This window comes from Magallana gigas, chromosome 4 (genome assembly GCF_963853765.1).
Source record: "Magallana gigas chromosome 4, xbMagGiga1.1, whole genome shotgun sequence".
NCBI lineage: Eukaryota > Metazoa > Mollusca > Bivalvia > Ostreida > Ostreidae > Magallana > Magallana gigas.
Window position 1 is genome coordinate 42,838,090 of NC_088856.1, and position 23,203 is coordinate 42,861,292.

General features: G+C 33.6%; 1 protein-coding gene across 8 annotated transcripts in view; it reads right to left on the reverse strand.

The window, feature by feature from the left end:
• The window catches only part of LOC117680643 (carbohydrate sulfotransferase 1), a 165,338-nt gene that overhangs the window by 70,251 nt on the left and 71,884 nt on the right, over positions 1-23,203 (reverse strand). For 2 of the 8 annotated variants that reach the window (XM_066082509.1, XM_066082515.1), the window contains exons 3-4: positions 4,512-4,595; positions 394-580 (exon numbers count right to left, since the gene is read on the reverse strand). The exons of 3 other annotated variants lie outside the window; for them this stretch is intronic. In XM_066082509.1, coding sequence (XP_065938581.1) covers positions 394-580; positions 4,512-4,595 — 271 coding nt within the window. Of the gene's footprint in view, positions 1-393; positions 581-4,511; positions 4,596-16,081; positions 16,996-17,902; positions 18,346-23,203 lie in introns of those variants that run through there. 3 more of the 8 variants (XM_066082510.1, XM_066082516.1, XM_066082507.1) reach the window with 3 other exon arrangements.

Sequence of the window (23,203 nt, forward strand, 5' to 3'; positions counted from 1 at the left end):
CGACACCCCGAATTACATGTCACAAAAATGTTTTTAAAAAAACTTCATCCAAAACGCAAAAAAATATAATTTAAAAATTTAAGAGGTTCGGACTTAAAATTCACTTTGACATGTCTAATGTATTCGAGTTATCTGTCTTCGAGATATCGAAAGTCAACTGTAGAATGGTTTATATACAAAAAAGTAATGAGTTACATGCTGACCATGATATTACCACAAACGAAACGAAATTAACTCCAAACACAGTGTCACAACCCTTCAATCTAATTAATCACAGTTATGATGAAAATTAAGCTTAATTATTCGTTCTTTGATTTCGACAAGATATTGCATGTTGCAAAGCTTGGATTCGGTTCCGAGCCGTTTGTTATCGATTTTAAATTCTCTACACACCTAATCGTTCCATTGAGAAACTGCACGGGTCTGTTTTCCTGCACGGCGATCGTAATGCCATGGAGGGGCTCAAACTGATAAAAATCAGCCTCTGTGTGCCGCACAATGTCCGCCGTGAGAGTGGACCCCCCTCTCATATAGGCTACCACCAGTCGCATCCGGGTATTTTCTGTGATGTAATAGTGGTCTGTTGAAATATGAAAAATAAAAATCGTTCCATTCCTCCATTATGTTAATGAATAGTCAACAAATTACTCGTCAGAACGAACTCACATTTAAGATATGTTCCAAATTCCAAATACGTTAGCTTTACAAATTCAATATTTCACAAAATCCTTAAGGACGTTGGATCCTGCGATCAAAAGTCTAAAAGCTTTTTTCTAAAGTATTTTTTAAAAACTTACACACAAAGCTTGACCAAAATTCAAAACAAAATTTTGGGGTCTATATGCTTCATTTGGTGCTACGGTGTATTTAATATGACCTTTCTGCACTAAAAGTGCAAATTGCTCATAAATCGCTTTTCCCTATATATTTTATAATCGGCATAAACCATGGCACCAAATACAAATTTATACTATTTAAACAAATAAGATTAAAATTATCATAAAGAAAAATGTTACAATTTCTTCACCTAATTGGTATTTTAACCTTTTTGCACTGATAAAACGCTATTTTTATCCAGTACCAATTCACATGTAATAAATTATTTAACAGTTTCAAACTTTTTCTCAAAATTTGATAAACTTTTCAGGAAAATCTTAAAATTTCAGAAAATAAAACAAAAATATGGGTCTATAGTGTAAAATTTGAGGTATGAAATAAGCTGATTTTAGGCAAAAATTGGGATTCATTTTTACTTGACTTTTATGAAATATAAGTTAAATTTGCTAATATGTATCGATAAAAAATATTGAAAAATTGTAAAATTATGTTTTATGTAACAAAATGAAGAAATCATAATGCTCAAACTATCTGGAAATTTTGTTCGAACTGAAAATAAGGAAGCTAAAATGACGGTACTCTAAAACAACTAGTTATGAAAAATGTTAATTTTCTTATTAAAAACCTTCCGCCACAAAATATAGTCCCAAACTAAACTCTGTAAATATGTAATTTTTCCATTACTATTTTATTTAAGATAGTTTAATTGGCATTATTAAATTTGAATTTATGGGTAGAATCAGTTTATGATGCATAATTTCTAGAATAGATGTGACCCAAAATGTCTACTTAAAAACTGAGGAACGAACCTCTTTAAGATACAGAGCTCTTCTCTTAAAAAGTTAACATCCAGGCCTTTTAAAACGATATCTTTAGATTTATAAAGAAAACAATGAATATATATCGTTTGAAGCAACATTAGCAAACGTATTTTTCCTGTCATTAGAAGACGTATTTTTTTCAATCAACACTTTTATAACGGTGGGTAGAAAAAAAAGTATTTAATAAAGTAAAAATTAATTTTTTATGGAGGTCTCAAGTGATAAAGAAAAAGTTCGGAAAATGTTAAGTTTGAGGATGATTAAACAAAATAATGTGTTTGGGAAGATTTTTTTTCAATTATAGCTCCAATGAATTGTTTAACAACCAGCCTAGTTATAGAAAGAAATATATTATCTATGTTCCGATATGGCACAAATCCTGCATTCAATTACACTTAATTGCCAATTAATCTTTCTTCATTAAACATATGGTACCAATGTTGTTTAAATGAGTTTTTTTAATCTGAAAAGGAAGCTTTTGAATATAAAAAAAATTATTTATATACGTTTAATTTGTCTAATGTATACGTCATGTAATTCAACAGTATTATCAGTGCTTTTTCAAAGTTTTTAAACTCGGACTTTGTTGAAAGAGTAACAATCCCCCCCCAATCCAGAAATGATTTTGCCACGATCGGTGACTATGTTCACTTCATGTTCCATAAACTATATTCTCTAAGGAAATAATTTTCAGATTGCTTTAAAATTTACAGAACTGAACTTAAAATCGGAAGATATTCCAAAGTATAAATTTTTATCACATTACGCCGTTTTTTCAAAATTAATTTTGCATATATGATATTCCCTTTGGATTAACCCTTGTAAAGCTCATAGCAAAAACTCAGAACATTAATGGACCAGACTTGCATATATTTGCACACATCCAAAAAATTTAAATGTTGCACAGAGTATACCTTAGTCCACATTCATACCAAAATGCATTTTCCTTTAACATTGGTTCCCCTATTGATATAATTACAATGCAAGATGCACCTTTTTCGTAGTTGTCAAAGACTTCAGACATTTATTATTAACCACAACTTGTTGACTCTCGGGTGATTGAGATGAAAGGGAATTCGGTATGTAAAAATTATACAAAATAAGGAAATAACTCTAAACTATTATGAAGGTATGTGACGCACATACACCGTGGTGAGGTAATATTTCTTTTAAAATAAGTGTTAGAATCATTAGTCATTTAAAAAAATACTGTCCTAATTTATGTTGATGTGTTAGGCGTTAACTACCAATCTGCTTCGATGATTGGATATTAAACCTTGTCATTATTAACCGTAGAAATGTTTTATCGGCGTTCTACATCAGTTACATGTACAATAAAGGGACATGGTAACAATTTTGGTTAAATTTTATTTTTCTGTTTTTATTATTTGCAATGCACTAGAAATGTATTTCTAATGATCAAATGAAATTTGGGTACCACTCAATGAGTTCTAAGCAAGATACTGGGCTCACAATTCTTCGTCATGTAAACAAGGCTCGTGCCCAATTTTTGTTTACATAGTTTCAATATACCAGTAAAAAATCTTTTAAAGCTGGGTTGTCCATCTTATTATTCATTTTAAGCATAAAGAAACAGTTCCTTACGATTAACCATGCCCCTTTAAATAAAAGGCCTTGCCATATCAATTAAAACAGAATTAAAGGGGCATGGTCACGATTTTGGTCAAAAATTATTTTTCGATTTTAATGTTTACAATGCTTCAGTAAGGCATTTTTGATAGGCATCCAAAATTTAAGTGTCATTTGTTGAGTTTTAAGCGAGTTACAGAGCTTACAATTGTTTGCTATGTAAACAAAGCTTTTAATTGTTTACATTCTGAATGTTAAAGTAAAAATTCCAGTTTTAGACCTAAAATGAATGTGTTAAACGTTAGGAATTGCTTATCAATGCTTGAAATGAATAAGAACATAGACAAATCAGCTTGAAAAAGATTTTTCTTTTACTGTTTTACTGGTATATGGAACCCACATAAACAAAAACAGGGCACGGGCCTTGTTTACATGGCAAAGAACTGGGAGCCCTGTATCTTGCTTATGCCTCAACGACAGACTCTCAAATTTCATTTGATTATTAGAAATGTATTCCTAAAGCATTGTACATGTAAATAATAAAAGCAGATAAATAGAATTTGACCAAATTTATGACCATGTCAATTTAACGTAGGTAAATTTATTACTAGGGGTATAAATCGCGCTTACATTATTGTTATACCAATACAATGTACATCACACTTCGCCGTAATAATAGAAAAAATTCCAAATGCAAGTATAAAATTTTTTCCAACGTTTAAACTGTAACTGTTCTTATAAAAAAAAATATTAGTCATATGTACATGTTATAATCATTTCTCTTTTATTATGGGCAAGGTACATTTAAAGTCTATTTCCTACCCTCATATATGTTTCAAAAAACTACTCGAAGACAAACATGAGATATTCAATTGGACTGTTTTACATTTACAGCACGAGTTGAGAATATATATATGTCTTGAGAATATGTCTATGAGTTGAGAATATATATACGCCTATGATTACGCAGTTATGTGTTTTCCTTCATATTTGTAAGTAATGGAAGTCTTTGACAAAATCCTTTTGTATATCACTTTTTGTAGTAGATATAGTTATGTTTAAAGTACTCGCAAATCTTCGAAAATAGGTCACTTAAGAGTTGAAGCGAGGGGTTGTGTCAAAAATAGTTCGGACCGGAAGTATTTGATAAAGCATCACCAGTTTGATTAAGCAAAGGTTCATCACACGGGTAATATCACCACACGTATGAGATAAAGAATGTGTTTAAGTGTGCGTATATGAATGTTTGCTATGAACACCTACCTGTAAGGTGAATTGGTTTGGGATCCGATAGGCAGAATAGACTATGCATACTTAGGTTCTTTATCATATTGATTGGTCCCTTTCCTGTGAAAAGAAAATGAAAATAAACACTCGGAATATAAGAAATAAAAGAAAAGAAAGAATCTTTTTTTGAAATAAGCTCGAATGCACATCATAATAAGAACTGTGAGATATGACCGGTGAGTCCTTTAAGGGTCCTTGACACATCCGAGGAAAATTCTGCAAACAAGCCCATTCTTCTAAATTACTTTAAGACATGGATATGAATTTTTAGCATGTGTTCGACATGAAAATGACCACAAAACCTTTCAATTTTAGGGAAAAATCAAGTTCTTAAATTTTACCGCTCTTATGCAGCGTTCGAACTCGGGACCCGCGGGTTGGTAGACAAAAGCTACACCAATTGCGCAATAGAAATAGTCACCACCTTTTGGCGATATAAACTGTTTCTAAATGCGTTCAAATCGCCATGTTGTGACGTACTGTCATAAAAAGAGGATCCCTAAATGCCCGGTTTTGCCGAACAATTAAAACCCATCCGTAACAATGTGCCGGATAATCATGCCAGTGCCAAGGTGGCTTTTTTCATCCGCTTAAGATGCATTTTCGGAAAAATCCATAAATACCAAATGACAGACTATTTTCTACAGAGTATATAACCACTTTTGTTTTTAGTGTGTTTCAGGTGAGATATTTACCTGTAAAAATTAATATCCCATCGGAAAATGATAATTCCCATAGGAGAATTGATTCTCCTACAGGAAATATTGACATACCTAAAGGATTTTTAAAAAGTCCTATAGGAATTATATTTCCTATAGGAGAATGGAATTTCCTGTAGGAATTTGATTCAGGCATGTAAGTTTCCTATAGGATATTAAGTTTTCCTATCGGATGTTATCAACTCCTATCGGAATTGAAATTCCTATGGGAAGTTCTTGTTTTCCGATAGGAAATTTCAAATTACCTAAAGGAATATTATTTTTGAAATTTAAATATCTCACCTCACAAGTGAGATACAATGATAACAAAGGTAGTTGTTAATCTTTAAGCAATGATCTATCATATGGCATATTTGAATTTTTCGATATATGCAGCTTAAACGGGTGCAAAAATGCCACCTTGGCACTGGCATAATTATCCGGCACAGTGTTCCGTGCATGCATCGACAAAAGTGGAATCGGACAGTCTTTGATTTAAACACAAACACCATGTACTATGTATTCACATGTTATAATACTGGGCAACAATTTGCCTATCTAAGCCCGTTTCCAAAAAAGGCAAGGTAAGATGCTACTAGTAATGAAAGATCAATTACAAATGAAATTCACATTTTTTAGTAATGACTTTAAAGACAAAGAATGAGGATAACTTCAGACGATACTAACACACAACACTGCATCAGGTTTTTTTGGTGGCTGTTAAAGGGACTTGGACACGATTTTAGAACAAAATTTTATTTTTTTATTTTTTAGATATAAAATGGTTTACTTGCACATTTTGAATAATTGACCAAAATTTTAATGTTATACTTTAAGTTATAAGAGAGATACACAGGTAATATTTCATTGTTATATAAACAAAGCTCGAGTCTTATATTTGTTTACAAATAATGTAAAGTATGGAATTACCAATTCTTTGACTACATAACTCGTAAGAAAAAAGGCAAACTTGTTCAATGTGTTTAAAAAATATATATTCAATAGAAAAAAGCAACTTTTGATTGAAACTTATAACACTAAAACACATATGTAAACAATGTATCTTGCTTATAACTTAATATCTGACTTTCAAATTATGATAAAGCATTACAAATACCCATATTAACCTTCTAAACATTAAAAATGGAAAAATAAAATCTGAAATTTTGAGCTCAAATCGTGTCCAAGTCCCTTTAAATTTGTAAATGATATGCATTTGCACAGTCTGCGCCACGCATATAATGTATAACATCTAAGGTACTCTTGCAAACAATGATTATACAGTTAATCATTTAAATTTCTGGCTTTATTTCTTAGCTGACTGTGTAGAATGTTTACTATTGTAAAGCTTAGTCGATTTTCAGCATGAAGAATATTTAAAGCCGTTCCACAACCTTGTTAAATTTCTTTTAAAAACACTCCTCATATGGGCATTGATTTAATTTTAGGCATAAGAAAGGGCACTGGCATAATTATCCGGCAATAGATGTATTAAGATCGTCTTTGTTTCTAAGTGGATATTGATCACATGTGTTAATGGACGTGGGATTAGCTACTCCTTTCAACTATCAGTTGCAAGTTCGTAGACCAGTTTATAAAAAAAAATTGAATTAACCTTTCTTCTGTCAGCTATAGAGACTCAAGACCTAATTCATCACACAAAACCGCTTTGAAGTTTCTTAATATAGTTACTATTCTAGCAGCAGTGACTTGATTTTTGGTCATAGTTTTGCTTTTTTATCCATAGCATTGTCCCAAATAAGTAAAAAAAAAAAAACAGGCGTTACAAATGAATACATTATCTCCTTAGGAGTTTGTACGTAGAGTGTGCTTTGAACAAGTCTCAATAGGTTTAACTTTTTACAAGCTTTACGATGGACAGTATCAATATGAAAAATCCAGCTTTCATAATTATGGTTTGTAACATATCTATCTTCTGGATTCTTGATTCAACAACGCCAAATGTACACACGATGATTAGAAATCATTATTCAGCTTCATTGTTGATTTGTACTTTTATTGGGATTAAATCAACTGCCTATATGTTAGAACATTTTCCTGTTCTATCAATGTCTTCAAGAAGTGGAAAGGACTAAAAAGATTTACTTAAAAATAACTCAAATAGAGAATGTGCTGTAGAGGAGATAGATTTAATACCACGGTCTACAACAGCATCACAAAAGAAGTACCATCTGGAAGCCTGCGCAAATATTTAGTTATGTTTCAAAACATATCACTGATGTACATAAAACAAGAGGGTCCCTAGTAAAAGATCCTTGGCGGATACCTACATCGATAAATTTATAAGACGAAGAAAAATCCATTTCATGGACATTCTGTTAAAATGAAAAGTGAAAAAAAAACCCACTAATCTAGAATGAAATACAACCCCCAGACTTATATTTAATGCTTTTAAGAAGGACTTTGGATTAAAGTAGTTTAGGTAAAAGAACAAGATTAGCTTTGGCCCCCCCCCTTCCCCAAGTCCCTTTTCAATGCTTTATGATTTAAAAGATAATGTCTGTCTGTAGGTAATACTATTATTTCATTAGGAAATATTTTTCTACAAAAGAGATGTTTTAAAGAGAAGTGCTAACTCCGGAAAAAAAAATCAGTTTCACAACAGTGTTGCCTGCATGAAATGTAGACTTTAGTTTAGTGTTACATTGTAATTCTAGTTTGATACATCCAGAAAGAATACATTATATGGGTGAATAATGATACTTTATTGCAGAGAATTTTGGAGAAAGTTTTGATTATGTCTCGTATAACCAACAGGAACAAAAAGTAACTTTCTCATAACCGGATAGTTGCGGAAAACAATTAACATAATGTATACTCTGTACATCCTATAGGATAAATAGAAACTTGTACTTGTGTTTAAATGTTCAAAGAGGATGAAATAGAATTCTTTAACCAAGACAGCTGTGTATTAGGAAACTCTCTCCAATCAATTAAAGTATCTAATATATAGATTACATATTTTAATAATTTGTTTTTGTTTGGGGCATTGAAATTTGTTTAGATTTATAAATCAATTTAGTTTGTTAAACTTATGATGCAATTGGTTTCATCACTTTGAATTTCTTATGTATGCCTGTAAAAATTGGTTCATTTTGATTAATAATTAATCTATATTTGTTCCTGAATAAATAATTGATATAAAAATAGAATTTTATTTTACCCAATACATGTAGATAGTACATGTATCAAGCATAAGATTTGTTCGTATTAAAAGAAAATTAATACATTTAACAAAATTAAAATGCCGTGTTATTTTTTTGTAACACCCTCCCGTCTTTTTAAATCAGCTACTTATATTATCTGCTATACTGAGATCTGGTTCAGAGTTTTGCAAATTTAGTACACACAAATGTAAATCGACGAGATGCGAATGGAAAATGGCTCTTGTGTTGACGAGCCATAAAGGTCAAACTAATTAACGAAAAAAAAGACTCGAGCAGTTAACATCTTCACTGTAATTTTGTGGATAAGAATTTTCTTGAGAGATGTTAAACAAACACAACTTAATTCACGACTCTTCGTTGTCGCTGATTAATAAAGTTTGTGGCTGATAAAATCATAAAAGCTTTTGACTTCATCCTGTGTCAAGTGTTGCCGGGTTAAGTGACCATATAGAGTTCATTATAGATATTTAAAAGAGGTTTATATTTTAGTTCTACAATAAATATTTATCTCTATATCTCTACCTTATTCGTCTTTTACTCTTTTCTTTCTATCTTTCTTTCTTTTTAATTTTTTCTCTCATAATTCATTCATATTATCTTAAAGTCTGTCTCACCGTCCTTCGCTTTATGGTCTTATCCTTTCTTTCTTGTCTTTCTTTTTATCTCACTCCCTTTCTTTCTCTCTTATATTCTCCCCCGTTTCTCTTTATTTACTCTCCCCTTCTCTTTTTCTCTCTCATATACAGTCTGTCTTGTCCGTCTGTCTTGTCCGCCTGTCTCTGTCTATTTCTCTTTTTCTATGTATATATATTCCGACTTCTGCATGCATTTGTCAATTAAAGTTCTTCCAGTGCCTTTTGGTAATTTGTAGACTTTTAAAATGTAATCGCCAGAAGATCATCGATCAGAAAATTTTCGAAAAACTAAAAATATGAAGAAACAAAAATGAAAGTTACTTGGTCTACTTTAAACTTTTCAGATTAATTTTCCCCGTAGAGACGCATTAACTTTTAATGTTGCTGTTGAATATCTCTACTCAGTGGGACTATTGAAATTCTTTTCTCGTCAATTGAGCCTCTCAATTTAGTCATATTATACGGACTGTAATAGAGTGTCTGTTGAAAAAAAAATCGTGATTTTTAAAACTGCGAACCCGTGTCAATCAACTAAAATTAGAATCAACCCGTTTAATCATGTCGGTTAAAATATAGGCTACGTTTCCGCATTGAACATTTTGAAATTCTCTTCTTTTGAAACATTGTGTTTGCGATGTTTACACAGATAACTAAAACGTGACTGTGTTTTTTTTTCAATGGTGCCTAAAAACAGATCTTTTTTTTCTTCCTTGTCATTAAATCTGTGTTTACAACGTGTGTTTGCATTTTCAAATTGAGCCGTAAAAAATCAATGAATTCTCAATTCAATTGACCTTGTGCCTTTCCTGCCTTTTAAGTAAATTACAAAAGGTCGATCGTGTAGATATTGATATATTTTGTAGAATACAATCAACAAGATAAAATTAAACCCCCCAAAACAAAACAGATAACATTGGAAGCATTGTGTAGAACGAGAAAAAAATACAGACAACGTTCATGCGTTCCTTTTGACACTTCCATTTTGTATACATGTTACCATGCTTACCAGCTTACATGTTTTCTTCCTTCGACTTTTAATTTGTTTGATAAAGGCTATGAGAGAGAGAGAGAGAGAGAGAGAGAGAGAGAGAGAGAGAGAGAGAGAGAGAGAGAGAGAGGAAAGAGAGAGAGAGAGAGAGAAGCAGGCAGTTGATAGATGATATTTGCCTTTGAATATCTCTCTCTTTCTCTCTCTCTCTCTTTACAAATTCTATACCTCTCATTAAATCACACATAAAATGAGCCCCATATATTACAAAATTAAATTTGAATTAAATTTAAGAGTAAAATTGAAATAAAAACGCACTCATCATCCTCTTTCCACCCGAGAGTCTCTCTCTCTCTCTCTCTTTCTCTCTCTCTCTCTCTCTCTCTCTCTGCTTTGTTTTATTGGCCCCTGTTTAAAGAAATAATCGCACATCTATACATCCATGACTTAATGGTAAAGAGAGATGTAATTTGCCACCAAGTATTGTATTGTCCGCCAGTGGTTTGCTTTGTAGCGGATCTAAGCGATTTGACGTCTTGGTATTGAAGTAAGAAGCTGCCATTTACACAAGTTAAGATGTCAGATGTTGTCTTTGTTTACAGGGGTAGGAAGGTCATTATTATATGTAAAGCCCCCATGACCGATTTAATGCGAAACACAGCTAGTGTTTATTTTAGGTGTTTTGATACAATAGATGCGTATGACATAAAATAATACTAAAGTATTCTCAGTTTATCGACATTCACATACACATAAATTTCTTAATACATCAAAGTCTCGGCGTTGCGTTAGTTTGATGACATTCATTCAATAAGAAAGAAATCTCTGAAAGACAACTCTCTTTTCCCATCTTACATATTTTTCATGCATAATAAACTAGAATTGTAATTTGTGTAATGGAAAAATCTTTATCTTTAGCCGCACTGTGTATAGCTGTAAAATCACTCCTACTTTTGCTAACATTTCCAATCCGTGTCGATTTTAATAGATGATGATCGCGTAAACCTACTATAAATTTAACCCAGTGGCATTCCGAAAACTTCATAAAACATATGAAATATAAATGGAATCCAATGAAGCCCATGATCTACCTGGCCCTGTATGTACATACATTTACCATACACCTGAGACTTCATCCGAGATACCTGTGTATCACACCTTCATGTACCTAGCCCTTGGAGTTCCGTGAAGTTGACCCTCAGGTTAGTCAGCTTCAGAAGGTCCTTAACTAAAACTACATAAAATATATGCAGCTTAAAAGTAAAAATGGCCAGGCCAATATACTTTAGAAATAATATTTTATTAATTCTTACTCCTTGGGGCAAAAGTTCTTTGCTAAAAAGTAATTGAAACATTAGGAATTTTGCTTTGCTTCAAAAAGAGTTGGGGCAAAAAATTCTAAATTCTTATTTAAAAATTCAAGGTGGATTCGATGAGTAATTTAATGTGTAATTCATTAACTATTTATTTAGTATCAATATAAAACAAATATACAAAAATACACATTTTTTTTAGAATAGAGTTAATGTGTACTCTTTTGTCAAATATCAACCTAAAACAAAATGGTTGAAATTCCATTCCACCCTCCTCTATATCTCATGACGCTTTAACTTTGTCATTGTCATTGAGAGAGAGAGAGAGAGAGAGATTTGAAATCTATTTTTTTCTGACATCAATCCCATAAATACGTTAATTTCTTTCAAATTGAAATATGTTGAATTCTTTAAATGGACCAAATTGTAAATAACGAAAAATTATTATTTCTTGTGTAAACTGAAAGGTTTTAATTCGTTTTCATGCGTTGAGTTTAAAAAAAAAAATCATCGACCCCCCCCCCCCCATCTCCAGCAGGGAGAATTATTTTAAAAACGTACTTCACACACACACACAAATCATTCTTCACACACACACAAAAAGAAATTTGTTGATTAACTTATACCGGTTTTCTTAATACTTACCAGATCTAATAGAAAAAATTATAGCAACGTAAAATAGTAGTAAAGATCCAAGAAAAACCAACACATATCTCGTTGAGAAGATACTTTGAAGTACAAACATTTTGCTTCCGACAAAAAAAACCCACACAAAATCTAGGAAAAAATAGTATCACACAACAAGAGTCCCATAGGCCACATCGCTCACCTGAGGAACAATAGGTATGATAAAGTCAGCTTAATGGAGTCATAATACAATCTGGACAATGTACATTAATACATGTAGATCCTGTATAAATAAAATCCATTTTTCCCCCTTGGAACTCGGATAGCCCTGATTGCTGAAAATATTTACAAGAGCAGACTTTAATCACCGCTCCTGCACATATATAGGTACTCAACGTTATGCAGGCAGGGATGACCGCACGCCTACGCAACTCAACAGGTACCAACGTTAATGTAAGCAGAGATAACGCAAGCAGGGATGACCTCACACTTGCGCCAACAGCTCAACCTAACGCAGGAAGTGCCGCACACTTGCGCTAGAAAGGCCAGAACACCAGCAGGGATGACCATACACTAGTGCTCCGCCGCAACCACCACCAATACAAGCAGGTATGACCGCACACTTGTATTAATGCGATACAGGGCAGAAATGACCGCACATTCTGTATCGTTGGTTAGAAAAACTCGAAGTTTAGAAAGAGCAGGGATGTCAACACCCTCAATCTCCGTACCTGTTCAAGTTTAACACCAAACAGTCGCTCGATGCAATGCAATAGACACTGTCCCTATATATGTGCCAGCCTAAAATAGTTCATAGTATCTAAAAATTGGAAATCAAAAATAAACAAACTAATCCAGCCTAACCCAAAACTACTTATGCAGAACAACTTATATACATTGAATATTTTTATTGTATAAAAATAATCATCACAATAATTGGTTAACAGTGGATGCATTAATTAAAATAATCAAGAATCAATAAATCAAGGGCAATAACCCAAAACAGTAATACAAAAAGTTTCTAATGAAAAAATAGCTGCCTGCTTCAATTTTATAGTCATATCACATGTTGAGTATTGCAGTTCTCAAAAAGATCCTTTACAATTGTTTATATATGGGATATTTAGCTACATCAAACTCTGAACCTTCTTGTGAGGCCGAAGAATTGTCCTGGAGCCAAAGTCTTAACAATTATAAAGAATCATCTTGCTGATTAGTTTCTGAGAAGATTTTTAAAGATTTACTCTTTATTCCTATGTAAAACTTTAACACCCCCCCCCCATGTGGCCTCACCCTACCCCCAGGGGTCATGATTTTCACAACTTTGAATCTACACTACCTGAGGATACTTCCCACAAGTTTCAGCTTTCCTGGCTGATTAGTTTCTGAGAAGAAGATTTTTAAAGATTTATTCTATATATTCCTATGTAAAATTTTAACACCCCCCCCCCAATGTGGCCTCACCCTACCCCCAGGGATCATGATTTTCACAACTTTGAATCTACACTACCTGAGAATGCTTCCACACAAGTTTCAGCTTTCCTGGCTGATTAGTTTCTGAGAAGTAGATTTTTAAAGATTTATTCTATATATTCCTATGTAAAACTTCGACCCCCCATTGTGGCCCCACCCTACCCCTGGGGGTCATGATTTTCACAACTTTGAATCTACACTACCTGAGGATGCTTCCACACAAGTTTCAGCTTTCCTGGCTGTTTAGTTTCTGAGAAGAAGATTTTTAAAGATTTACTCTATATATTCCTATGTAAAACTTCGACCCCCCATTGTGGCCCCACCCTACCCCCGGGGGTCATGAATTTCACAACTTTGAATCTACACTACCTGAGGATGCTTCCACACAAGTTTCAGCTTTCCTGGCTGTTTAGTTTATGAGAAGAAGATTTTTAAAGATTTACTCTATATATTCCTATGTAAAACTTCGACCCCCCATTGTGGCCCCACCCTACCCCTGGGGGTCATGATTTTCACAACTTTGAATTTACACTACCTGAGGATGCTTTCACACAAGTTTCAGCTTTCCTGGCTGATTAGTTTCTGAGAAGAAGATTTTTAAAGATTTACTCTATATATTCCTATGTAAAACTTCGACCCCCCATTGTGGCCCCAACCTAACCCCAGGGGTCATGATTTTCACAACTTTGAATCTTCACTACCTGAGGATGCTTCCACACAAGTTTCAGCTTTCCTGGCTAATTAGTTTCTGAGAAGAAGATTTTTAAAGATTTATTCTATATATTCCTATGTAAAACTTCGACCCCCCATTGTGGCCCCACCCTACCCCCGAGGGTCATGATTTTCACAACTTTGAATCTACACTACCAGAGGATGCTTCCACACAAGTTTCAGCTTTCCTGGCTTTCTGGTTCTTGAGAAGAAGATTTTTGAAAAATTCTCGAAATTTTTCATTAATTTCTAATTATCTCCCCTTGAAAACGGGTGTGGCCCTTAATTTTCACAACTTTGAATCCCCTTTGCCTAAGGATGATTTGTGCCAAGTTTGGTTGAAATTGGCCTAGTAGTTCTTGAGAAGATGTTGAAAATGTGAAAAGTTTACGGACAGACGGACGGACAGACGGACAGACGGACAGACGGACGACAGACAAAATGTGATCAGATAAGCTCACTTGAGCTTTCAGCTCAGGTGAGCTAAAAACGTTTTGTTACTTTATAGATACAGTGTATATTGTACATATCTCCACTGCTTTTAAAATACAAGTACTGTCGTTCGCGAACTGCTGTGATGAAACTGCTATGCATCTCCACAAAGAAATAAATAGGTTTCCGTTTCAGAAACGCCCTTTTCTTGTCGCTAACACTTTGTTGGGAGTTTGATTGGTTTTTGAATTTGCGAAAAGGCGAGTTCATCCTTCGGATGAGCTACGTGTCACATTGATTACTCGCTTTAAAGAAGTATAACTTAATATATAATGAATGCACATAAATAGAATGCACATAAACAAAATAATATTTTCGTTTGCTTTAGGCTCAACACATTGACTCGCGTGTAATGTATTAAAAATGAATCTGTTTGCGTTAGAGGTCATTTTTTTTAATGAAAAGGAAGTCTCTGAAAGACAGCTTAAAGTTCTTTTTCTCATCATTTTCTTTCATGCATCAAAAACTATTAATTATAAAACCAACTATATTTTGAAAAGCCCCCCCCCCCCCCCTCCAAGAAAAAAGAACCATACAAAACTTGAAATGTGATTTATGTACCACAACAATCTCAATTTGTAGCCACATAGAATAAACACTTGCTGTGTATAACGTTTAATCAGTCATGGGGTTAGAAAAAACCCCTTGTACACAATAATAACATCTGACACCCTAACCCGTGTTATTGGCGGTTTCTTACTTGAATAACAAGATGCATGGCTACGAAGCCGTTCACATCCTCTACAGAGCAACCCATCGGTGAACAACACAATATGTAAATAGTTCCTGTTTAGGGGGGCAACAGTTCAAATTGACACCCCGAGAAAACCATTGTCTACCGAAGCGGAGGTTGACAAGGGTTTCCGAGGGGTGTCAATTTCATCTTTTACCCTCCCAAAGAGGCACTATTTATTTTATCATACTGAATATCTTTATTAAAAAAAAAAAAAACTTCACTGCTTTTCTAAATCTATGGCCAACAGTACGCGCATAATTTACGCGCATGTTACAATTCGTTGTGTTCCCCGTTGCCAAGTGTGTTGCTAACGCTGAGGGTAATACAACGAATAATTAACTGCGTCTAAACCATTCAGATTTCAGTATTTAACATGAAAGGATAATAATACTTGTTGTCATATCGCATCTTTCTGTCTGTACGATTAAGTCATGCATGTTTAATTGAGCGATCATTTATTTAAACAAAGGCCATTAAAACGAACACCGAGAGTACAATGATCGTTCATTTGCATGTAAATGTTTACTTTTGGATTTTTGCAATGTTTTAACAGTTGTATGAAGATTTTAGGGTGGATAATCAGTGTTTCTTTTTTTAATCTATTCTCTTTCATTTGATTCCAATTTAGTTTGACATTTAAAAGGGTACCTCCAGTCAATTTTTTTTATTTCATTAAAATACTCACCTGATCATTTTAAACACAGTCTCGAAAAAACCAAGTCTGCAGGATTTGTAGTTCAGCTGGAATTAATTTCAAAAGATGCCAAACCTAACTGAGAGTAACCTTTCGCTCGGCTGTTTCCGCCGTTATCAGCTGTGTGACGTCACAAATGTGTCCCACTGCAGAGGCAGTCTCTATTGCTTTACAAACTACGTATTGTCATCTGATTATCACAGTGAACTAAAGAGGGGCACAAGATGTTTTAGGGTAGGTTTTTAAATACACATTAAGATGGAGTATCCCATCACAAAATTTCACTATTAGAATGAACCGCACTTGATTCAAAATATATTTTGGTTGTTTTGCGAATGTCAATGTGTTACACTAAGTAGGTTGTACGTGATTCACATCTTTTAAAAATCCACACGGTTGGGTATGTTAGCAATGTTATGGCTGATTTAACCGATACACAATGTTTATTCTAAGTAGCTACAAAATGAAATCATTCTAGTACATGTTTCTTCATTTGCCTGCTATCCAAAGATAATTTTTTTTACACGTATGATATCCAAGACGCAAAAGAGAGAGATGTCTTTCGGAATTTTGTTTCTCTGAATGAATGAACTCAAACTAACGCTTCGCCGAGACTTTGATACATTAATCAGTGAATGTGTATGGAATTTTGATATTTTAATTCTTCTATGTCAAACTGTTCTTTTATACAAACGCGTATATATTTTCGTCTTTAAAGATATCCACATTATAATAATGTTGAAAATATCTTCAGAATATTTGTGGGACTCATAAATGCCACTCTTAACAAAGGTTTAACAGTTCAAAATAAAAATAAACACATCTGAGATGAATACCATGCAAAAAAACACACAAAAAACCCCAATGTCAGATCAAGATTAAGGTGTGACGAAGACAGATGACGTATCTATGTCAAAATTGACAATTATCACACATTTAATCTTATTGTTCAAAATGCCCCCCATTCAGTTTAATTCAAAGTTTGACCAGTCTTAACAGGATATCAATCATCTACCGAACAGTACGTGTGTATCCCCATTCAAAAAATCAAATCAAAACACTAAACTGAGTATATCAATCCGTGAGGAATTTAAGGAATTTAAAATATGATGATCAGATAAAATATACGAAGTATTACACAGTGACATTCCCAAAACGGCCAACAATATGAGAGAGAGAGAGAGAGAGAGAGAGAGAGAGAGAGATATTGATTGTTTTAAACATGCTGGAATCAAATTGATATTATGTTAACATCAAAATACAGAAAATTTGGTCTTCTAATTCTAATTAGTGGTACTGTCCTTTCTGATATATTTCATTTTATCAAATAATATATACAACATGACTACTTGTTGTATATTTCATTTTATCAAATAATATATACAACATGACTACTTGTTGTATATTTTATTTGATAAAATGAAATATATCAGAAAGGACAGTACGATAAAAATGCGCGTAAAATGTTTGTGCATTTTGCATACATGTATACGGAACAGACATAGTTCCTGATATGGAAATATAGTTGTTTACGTGATGTGTCTATATTTGGATATGATTCTTCAAGCGATACGGACCCTTTTTTATGTTAGATAATAATCCCGCTTTTTTTGTTCTCTGTGACAGTTTAAAAAGTTCAAGGGTGTACATTTCTTTACAACTGACAAACATGAATAGAACAGGTCGGTGTTGACATCCCGTTATTAACGTTCTTGACGTTTTTTTAACCTTTACACCCCCCCCCCCACAAAAGAAAAATAGAAAAAAAGAATGCTATTGATAAACTTATAACGGTTTCGTTTGATCACTTACCGGTACCAATTAAAGCAACATAAAACAGTAGTGTAGTTCCGAGAAAAACAGACACAGATCTCGCCGAGAAGATAGTCCGATGTAGCATTTTGTTTCCGAAAAAATAGGACACGCGCAGACAAACGAGAAACACAAAAACCGCGTGCTTTGTCATGTCACACACCACTGCTTAAAATACAAGTACTGCCGTAACGCAACTTCGATGTATCTCTACAAAGAAATCAATAGGGCTCCTTTTTAGAATCTTTTTTTCTGTCTTTGACTTAAAACGATCTCGGCCTTGTTTGCTCGAACTTTGAATAAGCATTGTATGCCAACTGCTCCGGTTAAAGGCCGGGTTTTATATATTGGCGACAGCAGCTAACTCGATACGATGTCCTGCAGACCTTTTGGTTCTACGTTTATTAACAGACCCAAATATTACACATGCTCAGACAAAGGATACTCTAGCTCCGCGCCATGGTTGAAGAAAATGATCAATAAAGAAAGCTAGAATAGCCGATGTAATTTTATCATAAATGAGAAATGATTGGTTAAAAAAAAAAAAAGAAAGAAAACAATTGAATTAGGATTTTAAATAGAATATCTGAAGGTCAATAGTTGTTACTTGATCTGATTTTACGCACGTCTATTTAAAAACAATGTTTTGCTGGGTGGGGGGGGGGGGTAATAAGTTCTAAATTTGACACCGATTTTTATCATTAAATGTCTCTCAGTAATTTTCTTCTTAGGTCATGAGCAGGAGCAATGTGAAACTACCATAAACGATACCTGGATCTGGTAAAGACCATTTACGATTTTAATTTTTTTTTTCAGACTATAAAGCTCTAAACTTGTAAGTTTTGTTTATAGTACAATATTACACACCCGCTCGCACGCACGCACATAGAGATAACCACTAAATAAGTTTCATTAGCTTGAGTTTATAAAATCGGATATGATGACGGCTGAATGATTTGACGTTGGTCAAACTGAGTGATCATTTCACCGTGTTACTACTTAAACTGATAAACATGATGATATGTTTGCCTCTAAAGGTGCCATGCCACTACATGTACGACTGCCAACAGCATGCCATATGGTGGATTAGAATCTCTTTTATTTTATCAGTAGTGTTACCCCCTATAGATATTTGGTGATGGTGAAAGGGGGGGGGGGGGGTCCTGTATGTTGTATTAGGAATGGGGAGGGTGACATTACATATCAAATTCTTGAAGAGAAGTTTCATAACAGTCTCATACACGAAATATTCCATAAACACCAGAGAATTAACGACTTTTGAAAACCACACCCTTGAATGTAAAACGATAGGCTTGATTAAAGAAAGTTGTTTTTGTGCTAATATATTTCTGATTTTTAAAATGGCGTGTGTTGCCTATATAACCATAACGGAATTTCTACGAAGAGGAGAGTCGATAACCATCGGGGCCATAATCGGTTGGAGGGGGAGGGGTGCCCTCAAGCACCTGTGCACCATTACAAAACTACTATAGCATTGAATGATTTATTTTTCACGTAGTCGTGTCAATAACTGCCGTCTGGTGAGCAGACAAATTGAAAAAACGCGCGTTAGAGCGTTATGATAATTTGTCTGCTGAACTAACGGCAGATATTGACGCGACGTGAAAAATAAATCATTTATATTCACATTACCTTATTAATAAAATCAATGATTTAATTAATATAATAAATAAATCGGTAACAATTGCAGGTCACTGAGGGGGTAAACCAGTAACAGGAAGAGCAAGAACACCCGTTTTCTAAACTCGACTTAAAGTGGTTATCACACATAGACTGTTGGGATGAACCTTGAGTATATAAACCATGAAAAATGCCGGATTCTTGAAATTTTGCTTTGAACATTAGAATCAACTTTGGGGTTCAATAAACATGGTGTTTTTTAGGCTATTGTCTTCTAGTTCACCTTGAAGTTCAATGTTAGGAGTTTTTTGCAGTAGTTATCATCAAAGTAAATACCAATAGATTTAAATGAACATGGTTGAAGTGGCGAAGCGCTTCTTCATTTTTCAAACACAATAGTACGTTAACAAAAACAAAATAAGATTATTTTCTACATAAGTTATCTTTCTTATCAGATGGTCATTCAACCTTAATCTCTCTCTCTCTCTCTCTCTCTCTCTCTCTCTCTCTCTCTCTCTCTCTCTCTCTCGTTGTGCTTTGAAATGGATTAATATTAAAAATACTCTATTACATTACTTTCAAACCTCACATAAATCAGGTTCATCTGATTTTAAATTTTTGAATCAGTGAAGATGGTATAATACCATTGCTTCAGTTTGAATCTATACTTATAGATTAATACTTTTTAAAACAATATTCATTTAAGTAAAGATTTGACAAATGTTGAATTTTTAAAATAAGCCAATTCGTTTCTTGAATGCTCGATTTTAGAATTCCTTGCTCTTCCATTGAGCCTCTCAATTTATTCATATTAGACGGACTATAATAGAGTGTCTGTTGAAAAAAAATTCGTGATTTTTAAAACTGCGAACCCGTGTCAATGAACTAAAATTAGAATCAACCCGTTTAATCATTTCGGTTAAAATATAGGCTACGTTTCCGCATTTAAAATTTTGAAATTCTCTTCTCTTGAAACATTCTGTTTGCGATGTTTACACAGATAACTAAAACGTGACTGGTTTTTTTTATCAATGGTGCCTAAAAACCAATCTCTTTTTTTTCTTCCTTGTCATTAAATCTGTGTTTACAACATGTGTTTGCATTTTCAAATTGCGCTGTAAAAAAATCAATGAATTCTCAATTCAATTGACTTTGTGACACCTTTTCTGCCTTTTAAGTAAATTACAAACGGTCGATCGAGTATATATTGATATATTTTATAGAATACAATCAACAAGATAAAATAAAAATCCCCAAAACAAAACAGATAACTTTGGTAGCATTGTGTTGAATGAGAAAAAAAAAATACAGACAACGTGCATGCGTTCCTCGACACCTCCATTTCGTATACATTTAACTATGCTTACCAGCTTACATGTTTTTTCCTTCGACTTTTAATTTGTTTGATAAAGGCTATGAAGAGAGAGAGAGAGAGAGAGAGAGAGAGAGAGAGAGAGAGAGAGAGAGAGAGAGAGAGAGAGAGAGAGAGAGAGAGAGAGAGAGAGAGAGAGAGAGAGAGAGAGATCCAGATCGCCAAGCTTTCTTTCTTTGCTAAAATTATATTTTTCCGAAGCATTTTGAGGAAACCCTAAAATCCTTTTATGATTTTTTTTATCCCTTTATATCCAATTCGTATTATGGCTAGCAGGAGCTGCCTGCCCCCCTCCTTTCTAATAAATATCTACAAAATATTTCATTGCATGTGATATAAAGCTTTATTTAATGGAGAATTGAACCAATGTTTATCTTAAGTTATCAGCAGTAAACAAGAAAAGTAATTATACTGCTGCAACGTTAATCTAAAACACAGTTTTGAATATCCCTAATGAATCGCAGAACCAGCATACAAGTTTCTGTCTTACTCAATCCCCAATGGAAGCGATAGCAAGAGATCGATTATTCAGAACGACACCAATCTGAGATAATTACTTATACAAATCAAATGACAACGCAAAAAATGGTTCAACGCTTCAGAAAGTATATAACATCATTGGACAATACAATGCAAACGATTCTTAAATGTTTGCTACAGTGTAAACAACTACAAGTAACCAATGAATGTTTTACGCATATCAATTTTTTTTTGCGTGTTACAAATTTTGCGAAATTGGGGGAAATGTTTAACGTTTTTTGTTTTTTGCAATTAAAAAGTTTAAAACAGCAAACAATACAGGGATCAATTCCTGCTTATTAAATGTTTGCGATGTAAAAGTATTTGAGAAAAAGCGAAAATTAGGTCATTGCAATAGTTACATTGTACTCGAGAAACGGTGTAAGAAAATTTTTTTTACGTCTTTAAAAAAAAATGATGTTCAATATGTGAATATCACTTCTTTTATAAGATCAAAACGTCTTTCTGTAACGAAAATCAAAGTAAGGAATACTTTCATTAAAATTCAAAACAAAACTGACCAATACGAATTATATAACAAAAAAATTAAGCTAAACACATGCATAAAAAACGTTACTAAAAATAAATACAGATCGTATAGTAAACATTTTAGTATGAGATTTTCATACATTTGTAACTCCTTAACACCCCCATCCCCCGGTCCCCGCCCCTAGAGCAAAAATCCAAAATCACCAAAACTAATGTTGTTTCATTAATCATGTAAACTAAAGTTTAGTTAGAGAAAACCAAAACTCTGTGATCCAAGAAAAAATACCATCTATCAACTGCCTGCTTCTCTCTCTCTCTCTCTCTCTCTCTCTCCTCTCTCTCTCTCTCTCTCTCTCTCTCTCTCTCTCTCTTAACAAATTCTATACCTCTCATTAAATCACACATAAGATCAGCCCCATATATTTCAAAATTAAATTTGAATAAAATGTAGAGTAAAATTAAAATAAAAAACGCACTCATCATCCTCTTTCCACCCTAAAGTCTCTCTCTCTTTCTCTCTCTCTCTCTCTCTCTCTCTCTCTCTCTCTCTCTCTCTCTCTCTCTCTCTCTCTCTCTCTGTGCACTCTGTTTTATTGACCCCTGTTTAAAGAAATAATCGCACATCTATACATCCATGACTTAATCGTAAAGAGAGATGTAATATGACACGAAGCACTGTATTGTCCGCCAGTGGTTTGCTTCGTAGCGGATCTAAGCGATTTGACGTCTTGGTATTGAAGTATTGAAGTAAGAAGCTGTCATTTACACAAGTTAGGGTGTCAGATGTTGTCTTTGTTTACAGGGGTAGGAAGGTCATTATTATATGTAAAGCCCCCATGACCGATTTAATGCGAAAAACAGCTAGTGTTTATTTTAGGTGTTTTGATTCAATAGATGTGTATAACATAAAATAATACTAAAGTATTCACAGTTTATCGACATTCCATACACATACACTTCTTAATATATCAGTCTCGGCGTGGCGTTAGTTTGATGACATTCATTCCATAAGAAATTAAAGAAATCTCTGAAAAACAACTCTCTTTTCTCATCTTACATATACATTTCCATGCATAATAAACTAGAATTGTAATTTGTGTACTGGAACAATCTTAATTTGTAGCCACACTGTGTATAGCTGTAAAATCACTCCTACTTTTGCTAACATTTCCAATCCGTTTCGATTAAAAAATATGATGATCGCGTACAACCTACCTTGAATAACACAGTGGCATTCCGAAAACTTCATAAAATATATGAAATATATATGGAATCCAATG